General features: G+C 41.7%; 1 protein-coding gene across 2 annotated transcripts in view; it reads left to right on the forward strand.

Moving 5' to 3' along the window:
• LOC133836498 (alpha-2Db adrenergic receptor) overlaps positions 1-24,405 on the forward strand; it is a 50,606-nt gene that overhangs the window by 18,586 nt on the left and 7,615 nt on the right. The window contains exon 2 of one of the 2 annotated variants that reach the window (XM_062267022.1): positions 24,043-24,201. In XM_062267022.1, coding sequence (XP_062123006.1) covers positions 24,043-24,201 — 159 coding nt within the window. Of the gene's footprint in view, positions 1-6,208; positions 7,780-24,042; positions 24,202-24,405 lie in introns of those variants that run through there. The other variant, XM_062267023.1, reaches the window with a different exon arrangement.

A 24,405-nucleotide genomic window follows, 5' to 3' on the forward strand; every position in this document is an offset into this window, starting at 1 on the left:
TTTTCCTTTGCCTCCCTCCTTCTCCAATTCTCCCGCTGTCTTTCTTCCCATGTTTCCTGTTGCGGCTCCCTTGAGATGTCGAGCTATTTGTGGTAGCTGCTTCTGTTTTTAGCTGTCGATTTAAACTTCGTTTTTTCTCTAACATAAGTTACCTTCATTTTCTTAAAGACTTTGTCGCTTTTATAAAACAAAGAAAGCGAATTATTTATAATTTGTGTTCATGCCGTATTGTGTTCATATCGTATAATTTAAGTTGTTCACTTTAATCAAGAGATACGCATTCGTCATCAATCCAATAATTAAGCTATTAAAATCTTAAGTAAATTATTTCTCAAGCTGTATTCCAAGTATTTATCTTACATATGTCCCAAGTGATTTACTTAAACACCGAAATTTAATCTATTAAATAAATCACTAAACTAGCATTTTCTGTTTTTATAAAAGCAAAAGATTTAGAGATTAGTTGAATATTAAACAAATCTTTTGAATCTTTCTAGAATGTATGGTAAATTTTAAGTAGCCTACTTAAATGCTCAATCAAAAATTATGAAATAAAGCAGTCGACTTTGTTCACAGTTCAATGTGCTCTTTCAATATGAAAGTGTATTTGATTTTAGCTGAGACTTTCTAATCAGTTCCATTCAGTCCAGAGAGCTATGTTCTTTCTGTCTGTGCGGGTTGTGCTCTGTCCGCAGTTCGTGTTTCTCCCGTTTCCTCTTCGACTGTTTCCTGCTGTTTCTGTTGCTGTTTCCCTGACAGTCTCGAAGGTAATGTTTTTTGCCTCAGCTGCACGTGAAATATTTTCGACAGCCGCAGAGTAAACAAGCGCTTACATTAACTTTCGCTTACTTTCTGTGTGCACAAGTGTGTGTGTGTCTGTGTGTGTGTGCGAGCTTGTATTGCCGTGTATGTGCTTTCACACACACTCTCAATTTAAACGCTTGATTTCACTTTATTTCGACTGCGATTTCAATTTAAATTCCATGAATTTCTTTTGCGCTTCAACGTCTTTTACTTAATCTCAAGTTTTTTTTTCTTTGTTGGCTTTTTCTTTCGCTCATAAAAATGAATGGATTCTGGTGATTTTAATTTTTAATTTGGGATTTGCGCTTTGTGGCTTGCCAAATTTATTTAGCCCTGTTGTGCGATTTGTTGTTGGTGCAGCAGCAGCAGCAACTGAAGCAAAAGCAGCAGCCATCTTAGAGTGTTCTACTTTAATTAAAAATGCAATGCGAATTATGTTCAAGCGGTCAACCAACAATTGGCTACAACTGAACATGCGGGTAACACGGAAAAAAACCCTTTTCCTAAAATGCACGTTCTTTCCGAATGCGGATCACTTTTCAAACGGGTTAAAAAGAAAGAGAATGTTTTAATTAACTTTTGTTTACCCAGCGCCCAAAAAGTTTTCCATTTGCTTTAACTCTGCTCGAAAGCTGAATGAAAACTTTTAGCGTTTTTGCAGCTAAATCTGTGTGCGTGTGTGTGTGGAGTGGCCGCTGAAATGTAGGCAACGCTTTTTATGCGCTGCCAAAACCAAACCAAAAGCTGCGTGGTCCACATTAAAATAGATTGCTGTTTGCTTTCAATTTACTAGCGCGTCATCTCAATTCAAATCTAAATCCAAATCTCAATCGCAATCGCAATCCTTTGGCGCGTCAACGCACCCCAGAGTAAATATTTGCCTTTTAGTTATTACCATTTTGATGCCAACAGCTCCTTGGCTCCTACAGTCTTCGTCTCCTTCTCTATCTTCATGTTTGTTTTTTTTTCTTCTTTTTTTTTGGGTATTCCCTGCTGTTGATGGCTCTGTTATGTGGCAGCATTTCAGTTTAGATCGCTGGCAATATATTAACTGCACATTTTAGCGATGTGCTGTCAAATAGCTGCAACTTTCAGCTGTTCACCCAGCTTTGCAAATTCCCCAAACGCATAACAACAACAACAACAAGAATTGCAACTGCAGCCACAACAATGGAAAAGTGTATGAAAAGCGAACGCATTGTTTCGCACAAAAGTATGCAAATGTCAACAGCAGCATTTTTATGACTTTGCCAGCTTCGGGTACAACAAAAAAAGTTGCAAGTTTGATGCAAAAATGAAAATTGCCGCTTTGGGTGTGCTCCACAGATCCAGAGTTTTGTGTGTGTCACGTCAGTAGTTGAAACTTGCACTTTTCCCTATTTTTATGGAATTTCTTTCATTAGTCTAATACCCAAACGGAATTTCTGTACAGTTTGCCGAGTTACGTCAGAGTTTAGTCTTCTTCAAATTCCGAATTCCAAATATGCACAGCTTAAAAGGCCAGAGCGACAATATTTGAACGGTAACCGAAACAATTTTGGGGGTATTAGCGGTTGGCATTGCTGCCGTTGGCACATCTGACATTATCGCTGCGTTGACGTGACAAGACGTTTTGACGACAAGGACAAACAGCCAAGACCAGCATAGGTCATAGAGAAGGCCTGAAAAAGAGAGAGAGAAAGATGGCGAGGCATGACCATAACTAGCTTTTTGGTCTGCGTTTTGCGTTTAAACAAAGTGACAGAAACATGCCACTGCTGCTGCTGACGGAGCGCCACTGCCGCAGCAGATGCGGCATTTGTGGCAGCAACAGCAACGACAACAGCAAAACAGAAACAGCGACATCAACATCCTCGACATAGATAAACAAGCGTCTGTTGCTGTTGCCGCTGCCATAACCGCACATATCGCTCATAAACACCGCCATAAAAGTTACACAAACAAACAACGAAACAAATATGTGATAAAGAGCGCAACAGTAACAGCAACAACTAAATATATGAGCTCGAGTATGTCGTAGTCGTAGCCATTTGGCTGTTTAATGGCCCATCGGTAGCGGGAACTAAGTAAAAACTTTGGTCACTCGACGCCATCAAAAGGCAATAAAATGCCATCACTAAAAAACTTATCCTAATTTTCTGCATCAAAATCATTGCAACCGAAATGTGCTACAATTTATGTATTTTCGTGTCCCAAAAAATGATAATTGTAAAATGTACTCAAGGCCTGGTTTTTACGATACTTTGAAGATGTTGGCTAAGAACAATGCGCATACTACGCGTATGCGTAATGTTCTTTTACACTACCCATAAAACTGGCTGTCGACAGAAGAACTTGAAGCCTTGTGCCCTAATTGTCAACGCTTCCGCTAATTAAACGCAATGCCGCAAGAAGAACAACAACAACTTGTCCAGAAGGAGGATGGCAGAAATCCAGTTGAAACGAACTGAGCAAAACTGAAACAGATTATTGCATTTGTTGCTATCTGCTGCTTTTGCGTTTCCTTTCAGCCATTTGTGTGTTGATAAACGTTTACCGTCATTTAAGAAGCAACAACCAGAAATTGCAGCATCAAGAGTAAAATGCACAAACAGACAGACACAGCAGAGGGCAAAGCGAAGAGAATGAGAGTGAGAGCTGACTCTCTAGTCACATTCAAAAGGGAGGAGAATCGAGTGGACAGTGGAGGAGGAGCAGAGCAGAGCAGAGCAGAGACTAGAGACAACGATGGAAACAAACGCTGGCAGCGTTTTGCCAGCATTTAGCTTCTCTTCGTTTTGGGGCCAGTTAAAAGGAAAGCCAGCACCAGGCTCCACCCTTCTCCATCCCTACACCCACCACACTCACACACACAGACAACAATGCAGACACGCAACGCAGGATGCACGCTTTATTTGCTTTAAACAGAGCGCGCCGCATTCGTGCTTATTGTTGTTGTAGCCGTCTTTGCTTATTGTTGTTCTCGGAAAGTAGGCTACGTCGTCATCGTCATCGCCATCGTCGTCAGCCTCGGCATCGTCCCCGGGCCATCTCCTGTTCAAATTAAACTGAAAGTCTTGTCCGCTTTACAGACAACGCAACGTTGTCTGGCCATTGCCGCTCCCAAGACGACGACGTCGACGACGACGCCCTCGGCCTCATCCTCCAAAGGCGGACAGAACAATGTTATGAGGCAAAGTGGCAGCACTTTTTCTAGAGCACTCAAACCCATTCTACATCCTACAATCCCTTCTTTCTACCCAGCGAATGTTGTAATTAAACTTTAAGGATTGCGCAAAGTTTAGAACAAGATGTAGAGGACGAGAATGCGGCGGTACAGCAAGAAAGCAAAAGATACAGCAATACAGCGTTAAACAAAAGGATAAAACAAAATGCCGACATGCATTCGAAGCAGGCCAAAGCCAAAGCAGGCATCAAGTCGGTTATTTTGTCGGTCGGTCGGTCGGAGGCTTCTTGGTCAGCCGTAATAATCGATAGCTCTTTAACTTTTGCACACAACTGTGACACTGATGGGTTAAGCTCGCGCTTAATGGTCGTCTAAGTTGACATAACGCTGCCAATGGGGAAAAGTGAAGAGAAAACCGAAGTTGACTGCGTCGACGACACTGAGCTGAATTGAGCTGAGCAGCGAGCAGCGAGAGGCCAGCAAAAGTTTTTCTGTTGATTTATTAAATTAATTGCTGCCACATGCAGCTGCTCCGCCCCTTTAGCCACCGCAGAAAAAACCCTGCAACGATGTTAGCATTTATTTGTCTTTAATTTAATTTATACGAAAACGCCGCAAAACTTTTTTTTTTATATTTTACGACAACATTCATACGAGTGAGAGGCAGAGGCCCCTTCTCTTTTGATGGCCTCGCGTCAGTTTCCGCCGCCAACTTTTGCAGTACTCGAAAAACAGGTAAAACGGGAGCTGCAATTTATGTACAATATTTTCATGCTGGTTGTAAAAGTAGCGAAGAAATAAATTCATATTTTCTTGATTGTTGCACTCTTTTGTAAGAATTTATTTACTCTTTCACTTGTACTTTCAATTATCTTTGTGAAATATTATTCGACACATGAAACGAGATATGCCAAGGATTTATGGGCAAAAAATGTAATATGCATACCATAGCAAACAATTTGTATTGCTCGAAATGTAAACAGAAAATGTAGAAAAAGGTGATTGAAATCGGGCCAACTATTTCAATTGAATTTCTATACCCGCTACCCATAGGGTAGCTTCGTTGCTGTGGCTAACTCTATGGTATATTTTGAATGTAGTGAGATATTAGTATACCAAAAGGGGCATATTTTATGAATAATACTGCAATGTATTGCACTTATTTAAAATGTGTTGCGGAATATCTCATAGTCAAACACACTTGACTTGTTTGTGCTGATTTGTTATAAAATTGCTTTGACTGCTGATATAAAAAAAAAAAATAAGCGAGCTTTAAGGAAATGTGAAACAAATTTAAATAATTAATATGAATTCGAAATATTTTGGTAATTTCCACACAAATAGTTTTCTATTGTGTTGTTGTTGCACCCGGAAATTGAGTACAACTTGCGATATGGTTGATATGGTAGAGGTTGATGATTTATACGAGCGATGCACGCACTGAAAGAGATGCGAGCAAAATGAATTGCCACACTACGTGTTGCTGTTCCACACAATTTCCGGAGGGACGAGACGAGCACATCCTGCTACTCCTTCGTCTCCTTCGACTCCTGCTACCTCATCACTCAGCTGGCCGAGTATCAAAGCAAAGAGGGTGAGCGAGAACATGACATCCAATCGCTTCGCACACACTTTTACAATTGATTTAGCTGCTGTGAACTGAACGCAAGAATACTTCGACTTTAGTGTGTTGTGTGTATCTGACCAGATTGCTTGGCACTGCTTAAAGCATGCGATTTGTTGCTCCAAACTTTGACCAACTTGGCAACTTAGGACAACATTTAATGGCATTACAATTTACCTTTTGTTATTGCCTGAGACGAAGGTGACGTTGCGTCCGTCTACCACTGAGATCCAAGGAGAAAAATGATGCCACAAAACCCCACGGTGCGAAATGCTCATTTATTCCGTGTGGATGGGGCGCACACGGACTAGGGTAAAACCCTTAGAATATGTTGCACGTTTAACGTTCGCTTTCAGAATTTATTGCTGGGCGGCTGCGCGGTTGACAGTCGAACCCATAAAAACTCACTCTGTATGCGGGTTGAAGTGGCATGGGCCACTCCCTCCCTCCTAGGGAGTATGGGGCATGGGGCATGTGGCAGCATGGAGTGTGAGGTTGACCGTTTATAGCGTTTACAGTTACTTAATTCCTTTGCATGAACTTGCCACATAAAACAATAATAATTGCACACCTTTAGTATCACGCCCCCCCACTCTCTTTTTTTATCGTTGCAGGTACGTTGGTAACTGTGTCAATTATGCGCGGGGCGAGGAGGGGAGTGAACAGCATTTTTGGATTGTTGGCAACTTTTGTAAATTCTTTAAACTTTCAAAAACTGCTGCTGCCATTACAGCCAAAGCCCAGCACAGAACAGTACAGAGAACATTTTGTCCATGGCTCAGCAACATCAGTAGCAGCAGCAGCTGTCGACAATGCTATTGTTGTTGTTGTTATTGTTACTGTCGTTACGCGCGTTGATTGTATTATGAGTGACGTGTACCGCAAAAAAGCTTTTAAGTCATTAATTTCATTTGGAGTGCCACACTCAAAGGATTTTAAAGTGCACAGTTTTTGATGCAAAGCCAGACGATCCCCCATCTCCCGCCCCCCTCTGTTATCGACGAGAACAATCGCAGCCATCAACATGCCATTAAGTCGCTTTTCAGCCTGCAGTCAAGGGAATATATATCCTCCATATATATATATATATATATGTAGGCTTGTACATACAATAGTACAAGATGTTCAAATGGCTTCATTAAGCGCAATGAATTTGCTCGAGATGCGTGAAAATGTCAGGCAAAAATAAATCTGCTAATAACTAAGATTTATGCAGCAAACAACCATAGATATATTCGCATATCTACAGCAGTCAGAGGACGACGACAAAAAACCAACATTTAAAAGCAGCCGAGATAACGACACAAGAGAAAGGCACAATTCACAACCTCATATCTGTGTGTGTATGAGAGAGAGAGTGAGTAACTGTGCGTGTGTGTGTGAGGAAATCAGAAAACACAATCTGCATTCAAATGAATCAAATAAATTAGTTTGGCAATTTTGAAGCAGAAGCTAAAGCATTTTTCTAGCAGCCCCCAGCAAATGCGACCCCTACAAAGTAGGCGTGGCTGTGCCCCTCACTCACACTATATGTGTGTGTGTGTGTTTATATCTGTTGCTGCTGCTGTTGCGGTTGCCAGCAAAACTTTTGCCTTATTTGATTAAATAATTTCCACTTAACTTCTTACTTTGCCCTCGTCGACGTCTTACTTCCGCCACAGCAAAAAGGACTAAGGCCAAAAAGTCAGAGACGAGTACGAATACGAAAGTCTATGTTATGTATGTATTTTGGTAATTAAAAGCAACAAATTCGCACACACACTCGCACACACGCACAACAATTTGGCTGGCAATTAGTATGGCAAAAAACTTAATCTTTTGGCCCGCAGGCCAAGCAAACGAAGAAAAGGTGAACGACGTTCACAATGAATGACTTTCAGCCATAAACAACTAGCATTGATTGTCGACATACGTGTACAGCTGCCACTCTTCTACATAGCTGCCTACATATCTAGTTAGTTGTTGGAAAAAATATATATGTACACATATAGCAACTCCTTTGATATTCACACTCGCTTTCGTCGGGCAGGCAGGCAGACAGGCAGACCCAGCAGAGGCAACAAATGAAGTGGCCCAGTGGCTTTGGTCTCCTGACAGCTAGATTTACAGTGTGGTCATATATATGGTATGCTGCCAGACAATGGCATGCACTCAAAGAAATTGTTGAGCTACTTTTAAAACAAGTGAGAAAGGCAGAAATGGGTAGATGCCGCAAGATACTCGCTAAATATACTAAATTGAAATATAAAAAAATATGAAAATACCCAGAAAGTTTTATTTGCCATGTCGATATACTACTAAATTCGACATTCTAAAAATATACCAAATTAAAATGATGAAAAAGTACTTAAATATAATTGGTATATCTGTATACTAAAACTTTATGAGATCGGAGATGGCTGCATATTTTGTTACATATATTTCAGTATGCACAAAATCATAATACCCTTCTACCCTACAGGTATCGGGTATCAAAATAGATAAATCTAAGCATTTAGTTTATCTCAGCATAACTCAAAATTTATTTCGAGCAGTGCAGGCGACAGACAGAAGATAGAGTAGCATATAAATATCTGGGTGGCGCCGTTTGCGTCTGCGAGTGTAGAATGTGGAAATAGGGTTAAGGCAGCAACAAATATCCGAGCGAGTGAGTCGAAGGAGTTGTGGAAGGTAGAAGAGGAGCGTTCTTAACATGGGTTCGCAAATTGTATTGTTTTTGTGTAAATTAGTTCATTGTGGCAGTGCGTGTGTGCGAGCGTGTTAGTGTATGTGTGTATGTTTGTGTTAAATCTTCAATTTGGACGACGTGTTTGGTCCTTTTAATTTGCATGTTTTATGTTCACTTTATGAGATTTGAGTTGGTCTTGTGGTTTAGCATAAAATATTAAACTGGCCACATGTGTGCGTTTCTGTGTGTGCTGCGATCATAATTTATCGTGTGCCTTTCCGTGTGGGTTAACCTTGCACACACACACACTCACACACATCGACACACTTTCAATTTGAGTTTTTGCCTGACGTTGCGTTTGCCACAAATCTGGCTCGTGTTTTCTTCACTTCTCTTCTTTTAGTTTTCGTTTTCATTTTCATTTGCCTTTTGGTTTTGTTTTTTCTTTCACTTTGTTTTGCTTTGCTTTGTTATTTATTTAATTTATTTATTTATGTCGCCCACTAAAACCACTTTAATCAGACCCAAGCGACATGACCAGCTCATCTGGCCTGAAAATTAAGCCCACACTATAAGCCATGATTGCCGAAGAGCCTGACATAACCAGCAGTCACTAAGCCGTTTAGTTATAAGCCGTCAGCACGCACGACGATGACGACGACGACGTCGATGGAGTCGGAGTCGTCGACGCCTTGGCTAACGACGGTAGTCGCCTAATGACATCCCGTCAGTCGCTCACTTGGTCAACTGATTTTATTTATGGCCCCGTTTTATGACACATTTCGCTTTGAGCCAACTGGCAGAGCACATGCAAAAACTTGAGCCAAATAAGCAAAGTCAGGTCCCAAGAAACACATTTAATTCTTATTTATAAACATGGCCGAAAACATGCCAAATTAGTGGCCCAATGGAAATTTTCCAACTGCATCGAGCAATTGGGGAATTGTGCGGGTGGTCTCCGAATATGCTTGTGTGCCTGCCAAACATATCAATAATTTAAGTCAAATTCCATTTGGAGCTATACATATTTATAGATGGCAAACAAATGCGTTGTGGTCACATTCAGCTACGTGCAAGTGAACAAGGACATTCAGCAGGAATCTCAATCGAAGCACATGTTAAACTCTTTACACCGACATAAAGAGCGAGCGAAAATACGTGCGTCGCATGATACATTGTAATTGAGGCCAACGACAACAGACAGACACACAAACGGAGAGAGAGGAAGAGCGACAGTGAGACTGAGAATGGCAGACGGATAGATGAATGAATGAATGCATGGATGGATGGATAGATGGTTGGATAGACGGATTGTGGCATGAAATTGATGAGAACAGAACGCAAGGATGTGTCGATGTGACAACACATCCTGCTGCAAAACAAACATATAACAACTCGAGCTTCAGCTCCAGCTATCCCACTGTGATCCTGGGCCAAGCAATCAACTGGAAAATGCAGCAACAATGACACTTCTCAGCTGCCATACTAGCTCTCTTCTCCCACGTTTTACGTTTCTTTTTTCTGCTGGCTCTCTCCGTGTATCTCTGTTTTGCTGTTAGCCGGAGCTGGGCTGATATGTTGCCCGTGAGTGCAAGTGAAGTGCGATCCAGTGCAACAGAGCTGAAAGCGCAGAAGACGCTAAGAGTAGAGCAGAAAAAGAAAAAATAATAATAAGTGGAGATGGCACATTGCTGGCGCATGTTTTCAACGACTGTCAACGGAAATTGCTGTCAGCATTGCGCTGTGCAGGAGCAACAGGAGCAACGAACGAATGTTTCGTTGAGGTTTTCAAATTGTTTGCTTACACGCGGCGAACTCGACAACTCGACAGAGCCGTGCATGTTACCATAAATCTGGAAATGAAATAAGTGTACACTCTCGTACTATATTTGACATTTGGTCACTCAAACTCTCCTGGAGTTCAGGCACTCTACCGCAGACACTCTCTCTACCTCGCTCTCTATCTCTTTATTTTGACTTGCTGGCTTTCTGCTTGGCCAGCAGCGTAAACTTGAAGGACTTGCGGACAGCACGTACCGCATTTAAGTGTCCCTATGTGTCTCTATCTCTCTCTCTCTCTCTCTCTCACTCTCTTACTATCTGTTCATGTGTGTGTCTGTATCTGTCACAAACACATGCGTCAATTTAATAACAACAAGCAAGGGAAATAAGCAGCACAAGAAGAAGACCCAGAAGTGGAAGTGAAAGCAAGCGAATGACCAAGCAGAACACCAAAATAAATGAGATATTACCAATTTGTATTGAATGCCTTAAATGACATAATGGCCAAGGCAATATCTTACATGTTGTCGCAGTTGTTGTTGTTGCTGTTGCTGTTGATGTTGGCGTAACGCTTATCGGGCCATCGACTGCTTGTCGTTGTCATCATAGAGGTTGTAGTTGATGTTCGTGTTTCTGTTGCTGTTGTTGCTGGCAATCATTTGTGCTATCCCCAAACGCAATTAGGATAGCACAAAGCAAACACTTGCAAGTCATTAACCGTGTCAAAGGCGTTGCAAATCCATTACCTTTATTAAGTATACGCCATGTGGACACACGTCACAGGCCAGCCAGCAGCAATAAGGGAAATTAACATGGCAGAAAAGGAAGAACTAATAGATAAGATTTAACCTATTGATTAAACACTGCCCCACTGCCAAAGTGATTTGTATACTCGGTACACGAATATACCAACTGGGTATTGCATTACATATTAAGTATACGCAGTGTGTGGGGGGACAAAAGATAAATACAAACACAACATTAAGCAAGGAAAACCGAACATCAATCAATCATTAAATAAATATTTATAGATAAGACAGTGGCATGCCACTTAGGCTTAGCAGCATATTTACAGGGTATAAGCATCTAATGCACTGACGATAATAGCAAAACAAATCAAAGCAAACACAAATACCAATAAAGGAAATTAAAATGACGAAAATCAAGAATGGAAAGACATAATATATACACAAATACTGCTTAACTATGATGATCAAATTATGGGGTATAACAGCATTGCTTGCGTCATTGCGTATACGCCACGTGGCCTGCAAATAGATAATGTATAAAATTATCGTAGCGAAAGATAAACCACGAATTATATAAGAAATATGTATTACAAAAATGGAATTCCTAATCAGATGAAATAAATCAAAAATACCCCAGAGTGAGAGTGCCGACTTTGCAGGGTATAAGCACCCAAAGTACTGACGATAAAAGAAAAATATGTCAAAGCATTGCATTCCATTTCCCCAACACACACACACACACATACAAACACACAGCGCAGCTAAATGGACAAAACATGTGCCATGCCAAACTGCGAGCAAGGTCCTTCATAGCATGAATTAAATGGACTACAAAGCTACAAAAACAAAAGTACAAAGAGCAAAAAAAAATGAAAGAAGAATAAAATAAAAACAAAAACAAAACAATGCGGCAACTGGCAACTCGTAAAGCAACAGGGACAGACAGAGGGGGCAGACAGCAAAGCTGAGAGAGAGCAACAGCAGTAAGAGCAAAGGAAATTCGTACACAAATTGTAAAGAAATAAAATTTTAGTATGCGCATATTGATTTTATGATCAGAAATAACTACGCATAGAAGAAGCAGGCAGTGACTGGAGAGGGCAGGGCTGGGGGTACGAGTGGGATACATTTCAAAAAGTGCAAAGCAATCACGAGCCTCTCGCTAAGAGAGAGAGTGTGTGTATGAGTCTATGTGGCAGAGCAATGTTAAATTGCCGGGCATGAAAACGAAATAAAAAAGCGAGGCACACGATGGCAGCCAGTCAGCCGGGCAGACAGCAGAGAGTCGGTTCGTTTCGCTTTCGCTTTTGCTTTGCGATTTTGGAGTTGCGAGTTCCAGTTCCATGGCATATTTTCCGAGGACACTCCGCGCGCTCCTCCGGCGTGACAGGCATGGCGACAACAGTAAAGTATCTGCCGGCCATACATTTGACAGTTGTAATAAATTTTTGTGTTAGCAACGACGCATTTTGTATCTCTCTCTCTTTCTCTCTCTCCTTTCCGCCATTTGCTGTTGCTTTGTTGTGTTTTTCCACGCTTCTGCTTTTCATTCTGTCTCCATCTTCTCTGTGGTATCTGCGAATATGTTTCGTTTAATGCAAATTGATTGGGCGCAGAATGTCAGCCATAAATATTTGTGAATTCGCTTGATTGCATCTAGCAGGGCGTCGGAACAGTGTCAAGTTCAAGGCAAACAAAAAGAAATAAGTAAAAGAATCTAGCAGGCAAAACAGCAAAACAGTCTTAAATGCCAGAGGCGAGCAAAGTTTTTAATCTCATTTGCTCATTTGCCACATTATACGCTTCATAAAAACTCTATAATCCAGTAAACCTTCTGTTCGCTTTTCTATCACAGTGTAACGAATACTTCAACGGCCAAAAGCAGACAGACAGACAAAGCCTGCTGCTGCTGGCTCAATAAAGAAGGCGCACAACAACATGCCAAAATAGCTGCGGCCCAAATGTCGAAACTGAAACTGAAACCGAAAGCGAAACCGAAGCGACGGTGGGCGGGCGGAATAAGGCGGCGGCCCAAATGTATGCCACAGAATGTTGTTTACAAATCTCTTCAGCAACGCCCACAAATTTGTATGCAAGGCATTGTTGTTGCTGTCGCCTTTGGCATGCGGTTCAGAGGTTGTAGATTTCAATATTTACTTAGCCATGGATGGCATCATGGCATTCGCTGCCGAAACCAAACACAAAACTTTCTGCTGAGACCGCTTAATGATAGCTTAAAGTTTTTTTTTGCTTTCTATTCTATTTCGAGGGGAATACTTCGCTTTATTAAATTAAATATAGCCAAAAGAGGGCCGACCAAACATGAGTTCAACAAGCCGACAGGCGTTGTTTTACTCGCTGCTCAGCTGACATTAGAGGCGGCCAGTGACCGCCATAAATCGACTAGTCCTCGGCCTGCCCAATGCGACGCCAATGCCACACGCCTGCCATAAACTATGCTGAGAGAGGGAGATGGAGGAGTTGATGCTGCCGCCCCTTAGCACATGTCCAGCAACCACTTGAGAGCAGCATCGTCCCAACGCCCACTTCAACTTGCTTCGAATTTCGCACAGATCTCGTGTTGCTGCCTACGATGGGGCATAGTTTCAAGAGTGTGTGTGCGTGTGTGTGTGTTTGTATATGTGTAATAATTATGTCACTTTTGGTTAGATCTTTGCAGACATCGGCAGCTGTCGCACACTTTAACAGTAATTTGAACTTTAACTTGACTTTAAATGCGGGCGGGCAGCAAACACTTTTTGCTTTCGACTTTATTGTCCTTTAAATGACATTTGCGACGACTGCAGTAAAGTTTTGCAACCCTCCATCGCCATCGCCATCGCCATCGCCATCGTCATCGCCATCAGCCGCCCTCAGCAACGAACGAAACGGCGAAATTGTATACAGAGTGGAAAATCTAAGCGAAAAAAGTGTCAAATAAGAAACTAAATCGCATGTCCGCCACGCCATTTCGAGCTGACCCTTTTGTGCTTTGTATTTTGGCAAGCATCTCAAATTGAAGGCTGCCTCTCAGTTTTTTTTCCTTTACTTCCTTTTTTGGCAACCAACATGAGCATCTAGGGGAAAGCGGAAATGGCTAAGGGAATGGCACGGGATGTGAGATCCTGGTGGGTGGGGGAAAACGCGAACGGCAATAATGTTGTTCCATTGGGGTCGCTAGACGCCCCAGGGCAGCATTTAATTACGCTCGTGTTCGTTGTAATGAGGCAAATTGCTTTTTGCTGTCAATTAAAGTAAAGTTTTCCCTTTGGCTGGCAGCGGCAACGAGAATACAGCGACAGCGACTGCGACGGCAACTGCGAAGTCAGCGTCGCTGCCATTAGAGCCAATCAAATTTGCGGAGCCAAAAGCGAGAACGATGCCAACGTGCAGCTGAGATTTTTGTGGCATTGCCCCGGTTGTAAAGTAAACTTGCACACTTTATCTTGTGTGTGGCACACTTACGAGGCAGCTCTCCTAGCAACCCATCAAATGGCGGCTCTAATTTCAAAGCGCATAAAACACACACACACACTGACATTATCAATTCCATATGCTCATGTCGTTGCCTTGTTGCTATACTTCCGTTTCCGGATTGGCGCAATTGTGGCTTTCATGCCGCGTTCTAGTTTCCACTCGCATTAAATGCGCGCTTGAGTGTGAGTGTGTGAGTGTTAGTGTGTGTGTGTTTAGGCAGCGTCTTAGAACACGTTTGTAAACATCTTAAATGTGCTTTTAATGAGCAGCTTCCCCAGAACTAAAGCAGTCAAGCCAGTCAAAGAAAGACAAGCGGCAAGGCTGCTGCCATGCATTACATTTGTTCCTGTCCGTCTACCCCTCTATTCCTCCCTCACTCCCCTTCCCCTTCTGGGCTATTGCGCACTTGTAATCGCTTGCCAGTGCGTTTGCAGACATCGTTGGCACTTTTGAAGACGTTGTTACCGTATTTTAATAACGTTAATTAGCGTTCTAATTAGTTGTTGCCTTAGTTCGCATTTAGTGCGCGCATGTTTAACGCATTTAAAACATGCACACACGCACACACATGCATATATAAATTTATATGCCAGCACTTGAATTTCAAGTGGCAATTGGTCTATAGCTAAAGTTAAAGTCAAGTCCAACCACTTGTGTTATATGCTGCAGCTGCATGCGATGCGCCGACTCGACCTGACCTCTCTTTAATTTGTGGCCACATCGTTATCGTGAATGTTGCCGTTTAAAAATTAATGAAAATTTAAATAAAATTATTAGCAGACATTTTACATAACAAAACGAAGCGAAATGGTCGAACAAAATAACCCCATGTAGAGTTTCATTCCAAAAGCTAGTTAAAGTCCCTGCACTGACTCCTGTTGAACATTGCGTGCCGTTAGTGCATTTGTTAGTATGCGAAAATGTTACATATATATATATATCGCAGAATAAAGCTGCAATTAATTAGCCATTATTAAAACGGAACACACACACAAACACAGGCACGTGCATGCACCTTGTGTTGTGGGTAATAAAAATGGCAATTGTTGCAGTTGTTAGTGGTTGGAAATGTTAATCAATATGCGTTGATTCATACAACAATGCATTTAATGCCATTAACTAAGTGCTTTAAGTGAAAATAAAGGAAAACATTAATACGTAACTCTTTCGTATTGCCAAAGGGGAGAATGGGCAGGCAAAGGGCGGCACAAGTGGACAATAAATTGCCGGCGAATTACACAATTTTTAATCGCAATTTCAATTAAGCGTTTGAGGCATTATGTAAAGTTTCGATTCAAAAGCGATAAAGCATTTAAAATCCATAACACGAAGAGTTAATACACTTTTCATGTAATGAATGCGAATAATTATTAAATGCAATAAATGTTTCTCAAATATGATAAATGGAATAACTTCTGGTCTATAATAAAATAACAACATACATACTATAATAAAATACAAAAATAGAAAATTAATATAAAATTTTAAATTATATATATTTCAGTATTCTATATTTTGTGCTGTCACTTAAATTTGAAAAACTAAAATTAAAATCTCCTATCTTCAACTGAATACAGGGTCAAACTTTGAAAGTGCAGAATATGAATATGTGCAGTCACGCATTCAATGAAATCAAAAATGCCTTTCATCAATCAATTGCGTAATTAGTTTACAACAAGCTCATCCAGCGCAGAGTATTATTAATGATACAACAACAAATGGATTTGTATGGCAATTCACGAATAATTTAAGCGTATACGCAATCCCCTATAGAGCTCTCTGTATATTACCGCCTTAAAGGATAAACGATGCAAACGGAATGATATGTGAAATATGTGCTTAATGCCAATTTAACATTGCTGCTGCGTTTGTTGTGGCATAATTACAAATATTGAAATTCAATAATGCACCTTTTGTGCCATAAACGTTTTTATTTTCTTCATGCACACACATACATACATACACACATATTTACACATATATATAAGGCAATAAATAATGGGCAGACCCTGCCATGGCATTACTTTGGTCTGCTCTGGTCTGGGACAGCCCACACAAACCAAAAACAACATTGAAAATTGCGTGAGCTGTGCAAAACTGTTTTGCTTGTTAAGAGATGGTCAACAGCAGCAACAACGGCAACAACAATGCCTGTCGTTGTTGATTGTTGTTGCTGTCGTTGCTGTTGTTGCTATTGTTGCTGTGGCAGTTGCTGTCGTTGCGGTTGAGTTGCTCCTCTCCTGTCCTCTTTCGAGGCACATCCCTCATCCCTCATCACTCGGCTGAAGTAGACCAATGGGCAACTTGTGCATGGCTCGCACCCGCAGTTGTTCATTTGTTCGGTTCACAAGTGTCATGCTGTTTGTCCTAGAGCGACTGTCTCCCCGACTTTGCCCCTCCTCCCTCTTTCGCCTACTCTAACCACTATTGTGCCTCTCTCGCAGTGCGTAGTCATGTGTGTGTGTGTGCGTGTGTACCAATAACCATTAAGCGTTAAAATTTGTGCAGTTTGTTGATGTTGATGTTGCTGCTGCTACGGCTTCTGTTGCATTGCACTATGGGTTAATTTATGATTTTAGAGAATTAAGTCATTTTGCAAATCTATTCAAATTCTTGATATTGAAAGATTTAACTGTTAAAACGGGAATCAGAAGTCAGTACATACAATAATAACTAGAGGTATTTAACATTGTAAAGTAAAAACCACTTTAAATATAGTTTCCTAAATCCATTTTTATATTTGTTCAAAAATTTTAACAATTTGCCACTGCTTTAGAAAATTAGATAGTCATTGAAATTGCAATTTTAAAACAGTTTGAGGAAAAATGTGTTTACATTTTCTTGTCAGTTCACAATGTTTAAAATTGCTTGAACATGACTTCAATATTCATTGCAGTCCACAGTGCATTTGGCTTGTTGCTGCTCAATGCACGTACGCAAGCTGTGTGTATGTGTGCGTGCAGCCAACAAGATTTGTTAGCCTGGCCAAAACACTGTAATTATTTTATGCTTGCAATGGTCAGTAGGCCATAGAATCTCTTTCCCCATTCCCCAACGATGCCCCTCAACAGATTTCCTTTGCCAGGAAGTTGTTCAAGAGCCTAACCAAAACTGGCCTAGTAGTAGATCATTTAAAATTTCCAATTGGCTTGACAGACACACACACATACGCACTCACACTCGCACACACATCGACACACGCACAACCAATACGGTCAGTTAGCTGGTGGCATTGCCTATGGCTGGTTAAGTGCCCAACCTCAACTTCTACTCCCGCTTCTCCTTCTGCTTTGGCTACAGTTTGGCTACGCTTACGGCTTTTGGCCCATTTCGAGGATGCTTGTATTTAATTTACTATTGAAATTAACGATGCGTGCATCAGTGTTTATATGCTTATACTTGTGCTGGTGTATGCGTGTTTGTGTGTGTGTGTGTGGAAAAGTCAAGCCCCAAAACAACAATTTGGCAGCAATTTGTTACAAGCGATGGCAACTGCAAATGATTAACAATGTATGCGACATTGTGGTTAAAAGCATAATATTATCATACATTTTGGCCGAGCCTAGCATACATTACACACACACACATGCACACGAGCATATAAGGGCAGGGCTTACACACATGTATATGGAAATTAATTTTCTGGCATTTTACTGACGCTGGCTGTGGCGCTCCCTGCGATTGCCCCATTAGCTTATTGTGATATTTATGCGGCAGCCATTAGAGTGAGACAATACCCGTATTAATTACACATTTCATTTCATTCGACAGCCCCGAATGCCAATGAGGCTAAATCAATAACTGCGTCCCCCCTCGCTAGGTTCCCTCTCTTCTCATTACCTAGTCCCGTAAATAGAGTCATCATCATCATCGTCATCGTCGGGCAGCGAAGCCTGTAATCTAATAAAACGGAATGCAAATCGTATGCTGTAATTATGGTGCGCACCATGGCTAAGGATAAACATCAATCAAAATTTAGCAATTGGAGCGAGCTGGCTGGCTGGCAACTGAGCTCGCAAGCTTAAAAGTTGACCACTAGCAAAGTGAGAAAACAAATTGCCGTGCAGTAGGTCACACACACACACACACGCACACTTACATATCGTGTCTGCGTGTCAACAAGCAATTTCCGCTGTGAACGATCGGGAACAAAACAACGACATCAATGGCAGAGGCCGCTGCAATAGGCAAAAACGTGTGCGCGCGATGCAGCAACAGTTGGCGAGTTGTGGTTTTATTTTTACGATAATACCGTCTGCCAGACGCACGGACGGACGGACGGACGGAGCATGGCAATCAGCATAAAGTGGTTGGCATTAAAAATATCAGGCCGCACAATAAAAACGCCGTTTCGCAGCGGAAGTGTCAAACAGAGAACGAGAATGGGAGGGAATGGGATTGAAGAATATAGAGAGAGTGGAGCATAGGGATTGCCAGTCCTGTTGCTATTGTTGTTCTTGTTATTGTTTTTGTTTTTTTTTTGTTGGGCAACAAAATCAAATAATAAAGCCATAAAACTGCGTTGGCCACAATTAAAATGCCTCTAGCATATTACGGCAACAACATTTTTGGTTGCTTTCGGTTTTTGTTGCCTACTTTTCATGGCACATAATGGCGACCAATGCATTTCCCGTGGCTTTAGCGCATGACACAACATTGTGCTAAAAAATTGCAATTTAATGAACCATGCCGTTAGCCGCAATTAGGCAACAATAACGAACTGCCTCGCGACCGCCACAAGCCCCAAAAACCAATGCTTACACCAAATCGGGTATATTACTGCAGAGAGAGCATTGGTAACAGACTCGAAATAATAACCGAGCTGCTGTAACGTATTTCCAGCGTATTTTATGGCAGATTCTCATAGCCTTCGCTTGCGTCCATTATCAGCGGGCATCTGTTTATTTTTTTCTTCAACTATAGAGCGTTGGTGTCTTTTAATTGGCGACGACTGTGGCGCGTGTTGGACATTCAGACAACGGGGCAGATTGTTACTCAAACATAAATGTGCATTAAAGTAGCCATTTTTTTCCATTCTTTTTGTTATTTTATCTTCCCCCCATTTATTTTCTTTGCGTTTTCCCTTTGAGCAATTGATTTAAGTTTATGGCGAGTGCGGGCAAGCGTAAAGTTGTGGAAATGCGAAAAGGCAAAGAAAATAAAGTCAACGGGCGACAATTCCAACAGAACTGAATTGGGAATTGGTGTCCCAGAGCGAGAAAGAGAGAGAGTGAGAGTGAGAGCTTCGGGGCAAACAGAATGCAGTCAATTGAAATGCAAGTGCAAGTCCAAGTCAAGTCTGGTGCAAAAGCGAAAGGAAACTGCCAGGCAAATTGGCAGCGCAAACTACAAAATGGTTGCTCCACTGAGCAGCGACAAATAAAGAATGCTGAAGTTGCGGAACCATTGGCAATGGCAATGGCAATGCAAATAAGTATGGCTAAGAAACCCAACTCAACTCAAGTCAGTCATTCAGTCGGATTGGTCGAGGGGCCGACCAGCAACAGCAGCATTCACTGAATTCACAAGCACTGACAACATTGTCAAAGCACAAAAACGAAAGCAAAAAAAAAATGCCAAAAGAAAGCTGCATCTTCTTTTTGCTAGCATTGAATGCGAGAAGTGCACTGTGTGTGTGTGTATTCTCAGTAGTCTCGCACTTTAGATTTATTGATTGTTTCAACAGCGGCGTTTCGGCCTTGTGGATCCACCATTTGTCCAAAAGCGGGTCAGAAGTGTAAGAAGGGAATGCTGTGCTGCAGTTGTCTTTGCAACCATTCGAGTCTTGAGCTCGTTGTTGTCCCTCTGAAAAAGTTGCAACGACAACGACAACAATGCTGATGATGACAGCCGCCATTCGCCCTTGTTTCCGTCTTCGACCATGTCAGAGAGCTGATGTCCTCGGGCCAAAACGCACTTTTTCTCTACACACATGCACATACACATGCACAAACACTTGCGTTCACTTTTTGTGCAAACTTTCAGCAACGATTCGGATTGGAATTCTTTTGTGTTTACAACGGAATTTTTGCCATATAATTCTTGTTATTTGTTTTGTTTTTCCTTTTCCATTTTTTTATTGTTTATGTATGTATGTATGTGTCAGTTAAGAGACGGAAACGTGTCATAAGCACATATAAGCGGCCAGTTGATTTAGCTTTAAAATATGTACTTAAAAACGATTTCTCTCCCTCTGTGTTTCGCGCATCACTCATACGGCACGTGGCCCCGCGTGCACGCTGCGTGGACAACATTTTTATCTTTTAATTACAGTCATTTGAGTGTGCCGCTCGCTTGATGTTTACATTTCAATAAATTGTGCGCTCTCATCAACACTTTGCCAACCATTTCGTTCTCGTCATCCTTCCTGGCACTTGTGTGTACATCAACACTTTTTGCTTTGCTTTCGCTCTCTTTCCTCCTCTCAGTCATCGTTGGCGACGTCGTCACCGATGTTGTCGCTTCGACGTGTCACCTCCCCTAACGATTTTGGTTGCCCATAATGAGTTTTTGTTTCCACCAGCTTAAGTTCTGCATAGCGAACGGCAACAGGAAGAAGACCCAGAACAGAACAGAACAGCTACAATAGCAACAGTAACAGCAACAGCAACAACAACACAACGGCAGCAAGCAATTTCCATTGCCATTTAATTAAAAATTGCAGAATAATTATTTTTCTTTTCGCATCTTTTCCACTTTACACGGACTTGGCTGCGCGCAAAAAGAACTTTTAAATAAACAAAGGCGCTCAGCGCAATTTGAAAATCTGCAAATTAGCGCAAATGCAGCTCAGATGAAAACAACAACGACGAAGCAGCATCCACCAACGCAAATGGATAATGGGAAATGGGTAATGGGTAACGGAGAAATGATGAAAATGAAGCAAAAAACGACAAAAGAAATGTGATGGAGTGCGAGCGACTTGGAAAATGGGCAGCTGCAAATGCAGCAGGCGAAAGCAAACTTTTCAATTACATTAAATCCGCTCACTAAAGTTCCCAGCACGCACACGCACCGTTGACAATTTATTGTAAGCTTCTGCTTCTGGGTCTGCTGATGTTGAAGTTTAGTAGTTGCATGCCACTCGCTGCTTGCCATTTGCTTAAGGAACGTAATCAGTGAACGCCTGTTGCCGTTGCTGTTGCCGTCGTCTCGTGAAGAGCTTTGTACAAATGCGTTAGTAAAACCTCTTTGGCCACGCTCGGATTTCACATGATTATCATATACTAAGTGGAAGCAAAGTTGTGGGCGATCACCCACACGCCCGCAGGTGTTAAGATTACGTGCCAGCCAAAGTGCCAGCCAGCGTGGCGTATACGTAACTTTTATGCCTATGCCCCAAAAGTTTTGCGTTTTACTTATGAGCTGTAAAAAGGGAAGGCCATCTTTTTCACACGTTGTAACTTTTGCCGGCAAATGTTACTTTAAGTGAACTTGCAGCAACATTGCGTATACGTAGCGCTTAAATATCGATATCTGCCAGAGCAGAAGAGCAGTCGACAACAGCAGCAGTAGTCGAGAGGAGCAGCAGGAGTCATGCTCCATTGGGCTAGCTGTGGGTGTGCTGACAAATGCTGTCAATATATCAACAGTAAACCCTAAATGATGAGACGATTTATTATGATGCTGCAACGGCAACAACAATGAGTTATCCTGCAACTGCAGCAGCAGCAGCAGAAGCAACAGCAACTACGACTTACGCTTCCTGCCTCTTGGCAATAAGCTGAAATATCAGTCAGCCCGTTTAAGTAGCTGTTGGCCCCTGGTTTTTGCCATTGCCCACAACTGCAACCTGCCACTTGATGTGCATACATACTCGACTTTTCTCTCCCTCTCCCACTCCGCCTCTCTTTACTCTTTATCTACCACACGTACTTGTGCTGTGCTCGTAGCCGTATATTTTGGCAACATTATACTGACGTTTAATACTTTATGCTTATTTTGTTGCGGCAAGTTGTGTGCGGCAGTAGCAGCAGCAGCAGCAGCAGACGAAGATCCTACAACGTTGTCGAGAAATTTATTTTGTGCTCAGCGGCCGGATAAAGTTTATGCAGCCGCCGCAGACGCAGACGATGCTGCGACTTAAGATAAACCCCGGCTCAACTAGAGCCGCAGGCACTGCCCAATCACCCTCTCAGAATCTCCCCAATATCGTGGCCCACTCCTCCACATCACATTGCATTGCAGCTATTCAAAAATTCAATTTAGCAACATCCCCGCTCTCCCCGGAATGGTATTGCTTGCTTTGCGTGTAAGCGGATTACAAGTTAAATAAATTTAGTTTACAATTCTTGTGCTAGTTCTGTGTGTATACCCGACACACAACTTGTTTGCCAATTTCTATAGCTGAACTCAAGTCAGGCATTGCAGGCAGTTTCCCAACACACAACACACACCTGACACAACTGCTTAAATAGCTGGAAATCTAAAAGCAGCTGGCCTCTTGGCGCACTTGCCAAAAAATGTTGTTGCGGCGAGAATTTTGCTATTACCCGGACGAACAAAAATAACAATGGCTTTTCATAATAATGCGCGAAAGCAACACTAACAATGACTGCAAAAGGGACGGCAAAAATGCCGCTCCGGCTCTTAAGCAATCTCTGCGAGGCATCAAGTGCTCTTCTTTGTATGCTTTTCATCAAAACACTTAATTTGCATAATTTTGTGAAGAGTTTTCGCGGTAGAGAGTCAAGGGAAAGAGAGACCGCAGATTATAAGCGGAAACTCACTCAGCCAACAACGACAAAGTAACGAGAGGCAGCAAAGCAGCAATGTGGCAAGATATCAAAAACTATGATGCAATTTAATTCCGCCAGCTTTAAATAAATGAAATACCATTGCTTCAAAATATGGCGTCCATTTTGCTTATTCACGACCTTTCTCCGTCACTTTGTTCTCTTCCTCTCTCTCTGTGTTTGTGTCACAGCAGCGAAAAGACTCGCAATGCTTTTGTGTGCAGTAATTTAATATTTTTACTTCATTTATCGTTATGAAATTTCCGTGCAAATCGTGCACTTTGCATTTTTTGCACATTTTTCACAGCAGTCAACAGCAACAGTAAAACTGACAAAGCATTTTCAGCCAAGCGGGAAGTGAGAGCAGTAAATGCATTTTCCAACGTAAAATCAGTCTAATGCACTCAATAACTGCCAGAGAACATACCATTCATTCTCTCTCCCTGTCTGGTCGTCGTACTTCAATGCCAAATGCCCAAGCAAAAGTCCAAACCAAAGTCCTTAGTAAGTTAGTCCATAAAAGGCTCAACCAGTCAAGCAATTTTACATTCAATTTAAGTTCTTAAATTGTAACCAACTGCAAATCCTCCCAAAACACACACAAAAAAGTAACCTGCTGTCAATTCCAGCAAAGAAATAAAACCTTGCAGCAGCATAAATGATTTATCAACTTTATCGAACAAGCAGACGTAAAAGGTGAAATGTAAAACTATTAGCTAAAAATGAAAATTGTATCTCATTGAAGAGCATAAATCGTGATAGAAAAGCACTAAGCTTAAACTATGATATGATACTCTGACTGTATTTATTATGTTTCTTGCTTCGTGAAAATTGACAAATTGGATGCAGTTGGTGAGCACAACTTAAACTTGCTCGCAAAATCTCAAGATGAATACATGTTTTTCTTTGGGATTTGCGCAACTTAAGTTATAAATCTCTGCTGAAAAGCGAGCAAGCTGAAGAGCAAGGGAAGGGAGGAAAAGCTTGTTTCTCCATCACAAATCAATATTTAAACGTTTTCTCTCTTCTGCTTGCAGCTAAGCGAGGACATTGGCTACGTGCTCTATTCGGCGCTCGGCTCCTTCTACATACCCAGCTGCATTATGGTATTTGTGTACATACGAATTTACTTTGCCGCCAAGGCGCGGGCGAGACGCGGCATTAAAAAACATCCGCGTAAAACAAACAACGAACAGGTAAGTGACAATTGACGACGAGCGATAAAGTTGCGCCAAGCAATGACAGAGACGTGTGGTTTTGAGTCGTGATTACCCGTAGAATTCATATACCAAACTGATTCATTGTTGTCATCCACAGGCGATTGTCCTGTCAAAAGCGGATGAGCGAATGAATTGCAGCAGTCGCTGCCCGCAGCTGCAGCTGTAGCAACCACTGTAAAT

This window comes from Drosophila sulfurigaster, chromosome 2R (assembly GCF_023558435.1).
Source record: "Drosophila sulfurigaster albostrigata strain 15112-1811.04 chromosome 2R, ASM2355843v2, whole genome shotgun sequence".
In the NCBI taxonomy this organism is placed as follows: domain Eukaryota; kingdom Metazoa; phylum Arthropoda; class Insecta; order Diptera; family Drosophilidae; genus Drosophila; species Drosophila sulfurigaster.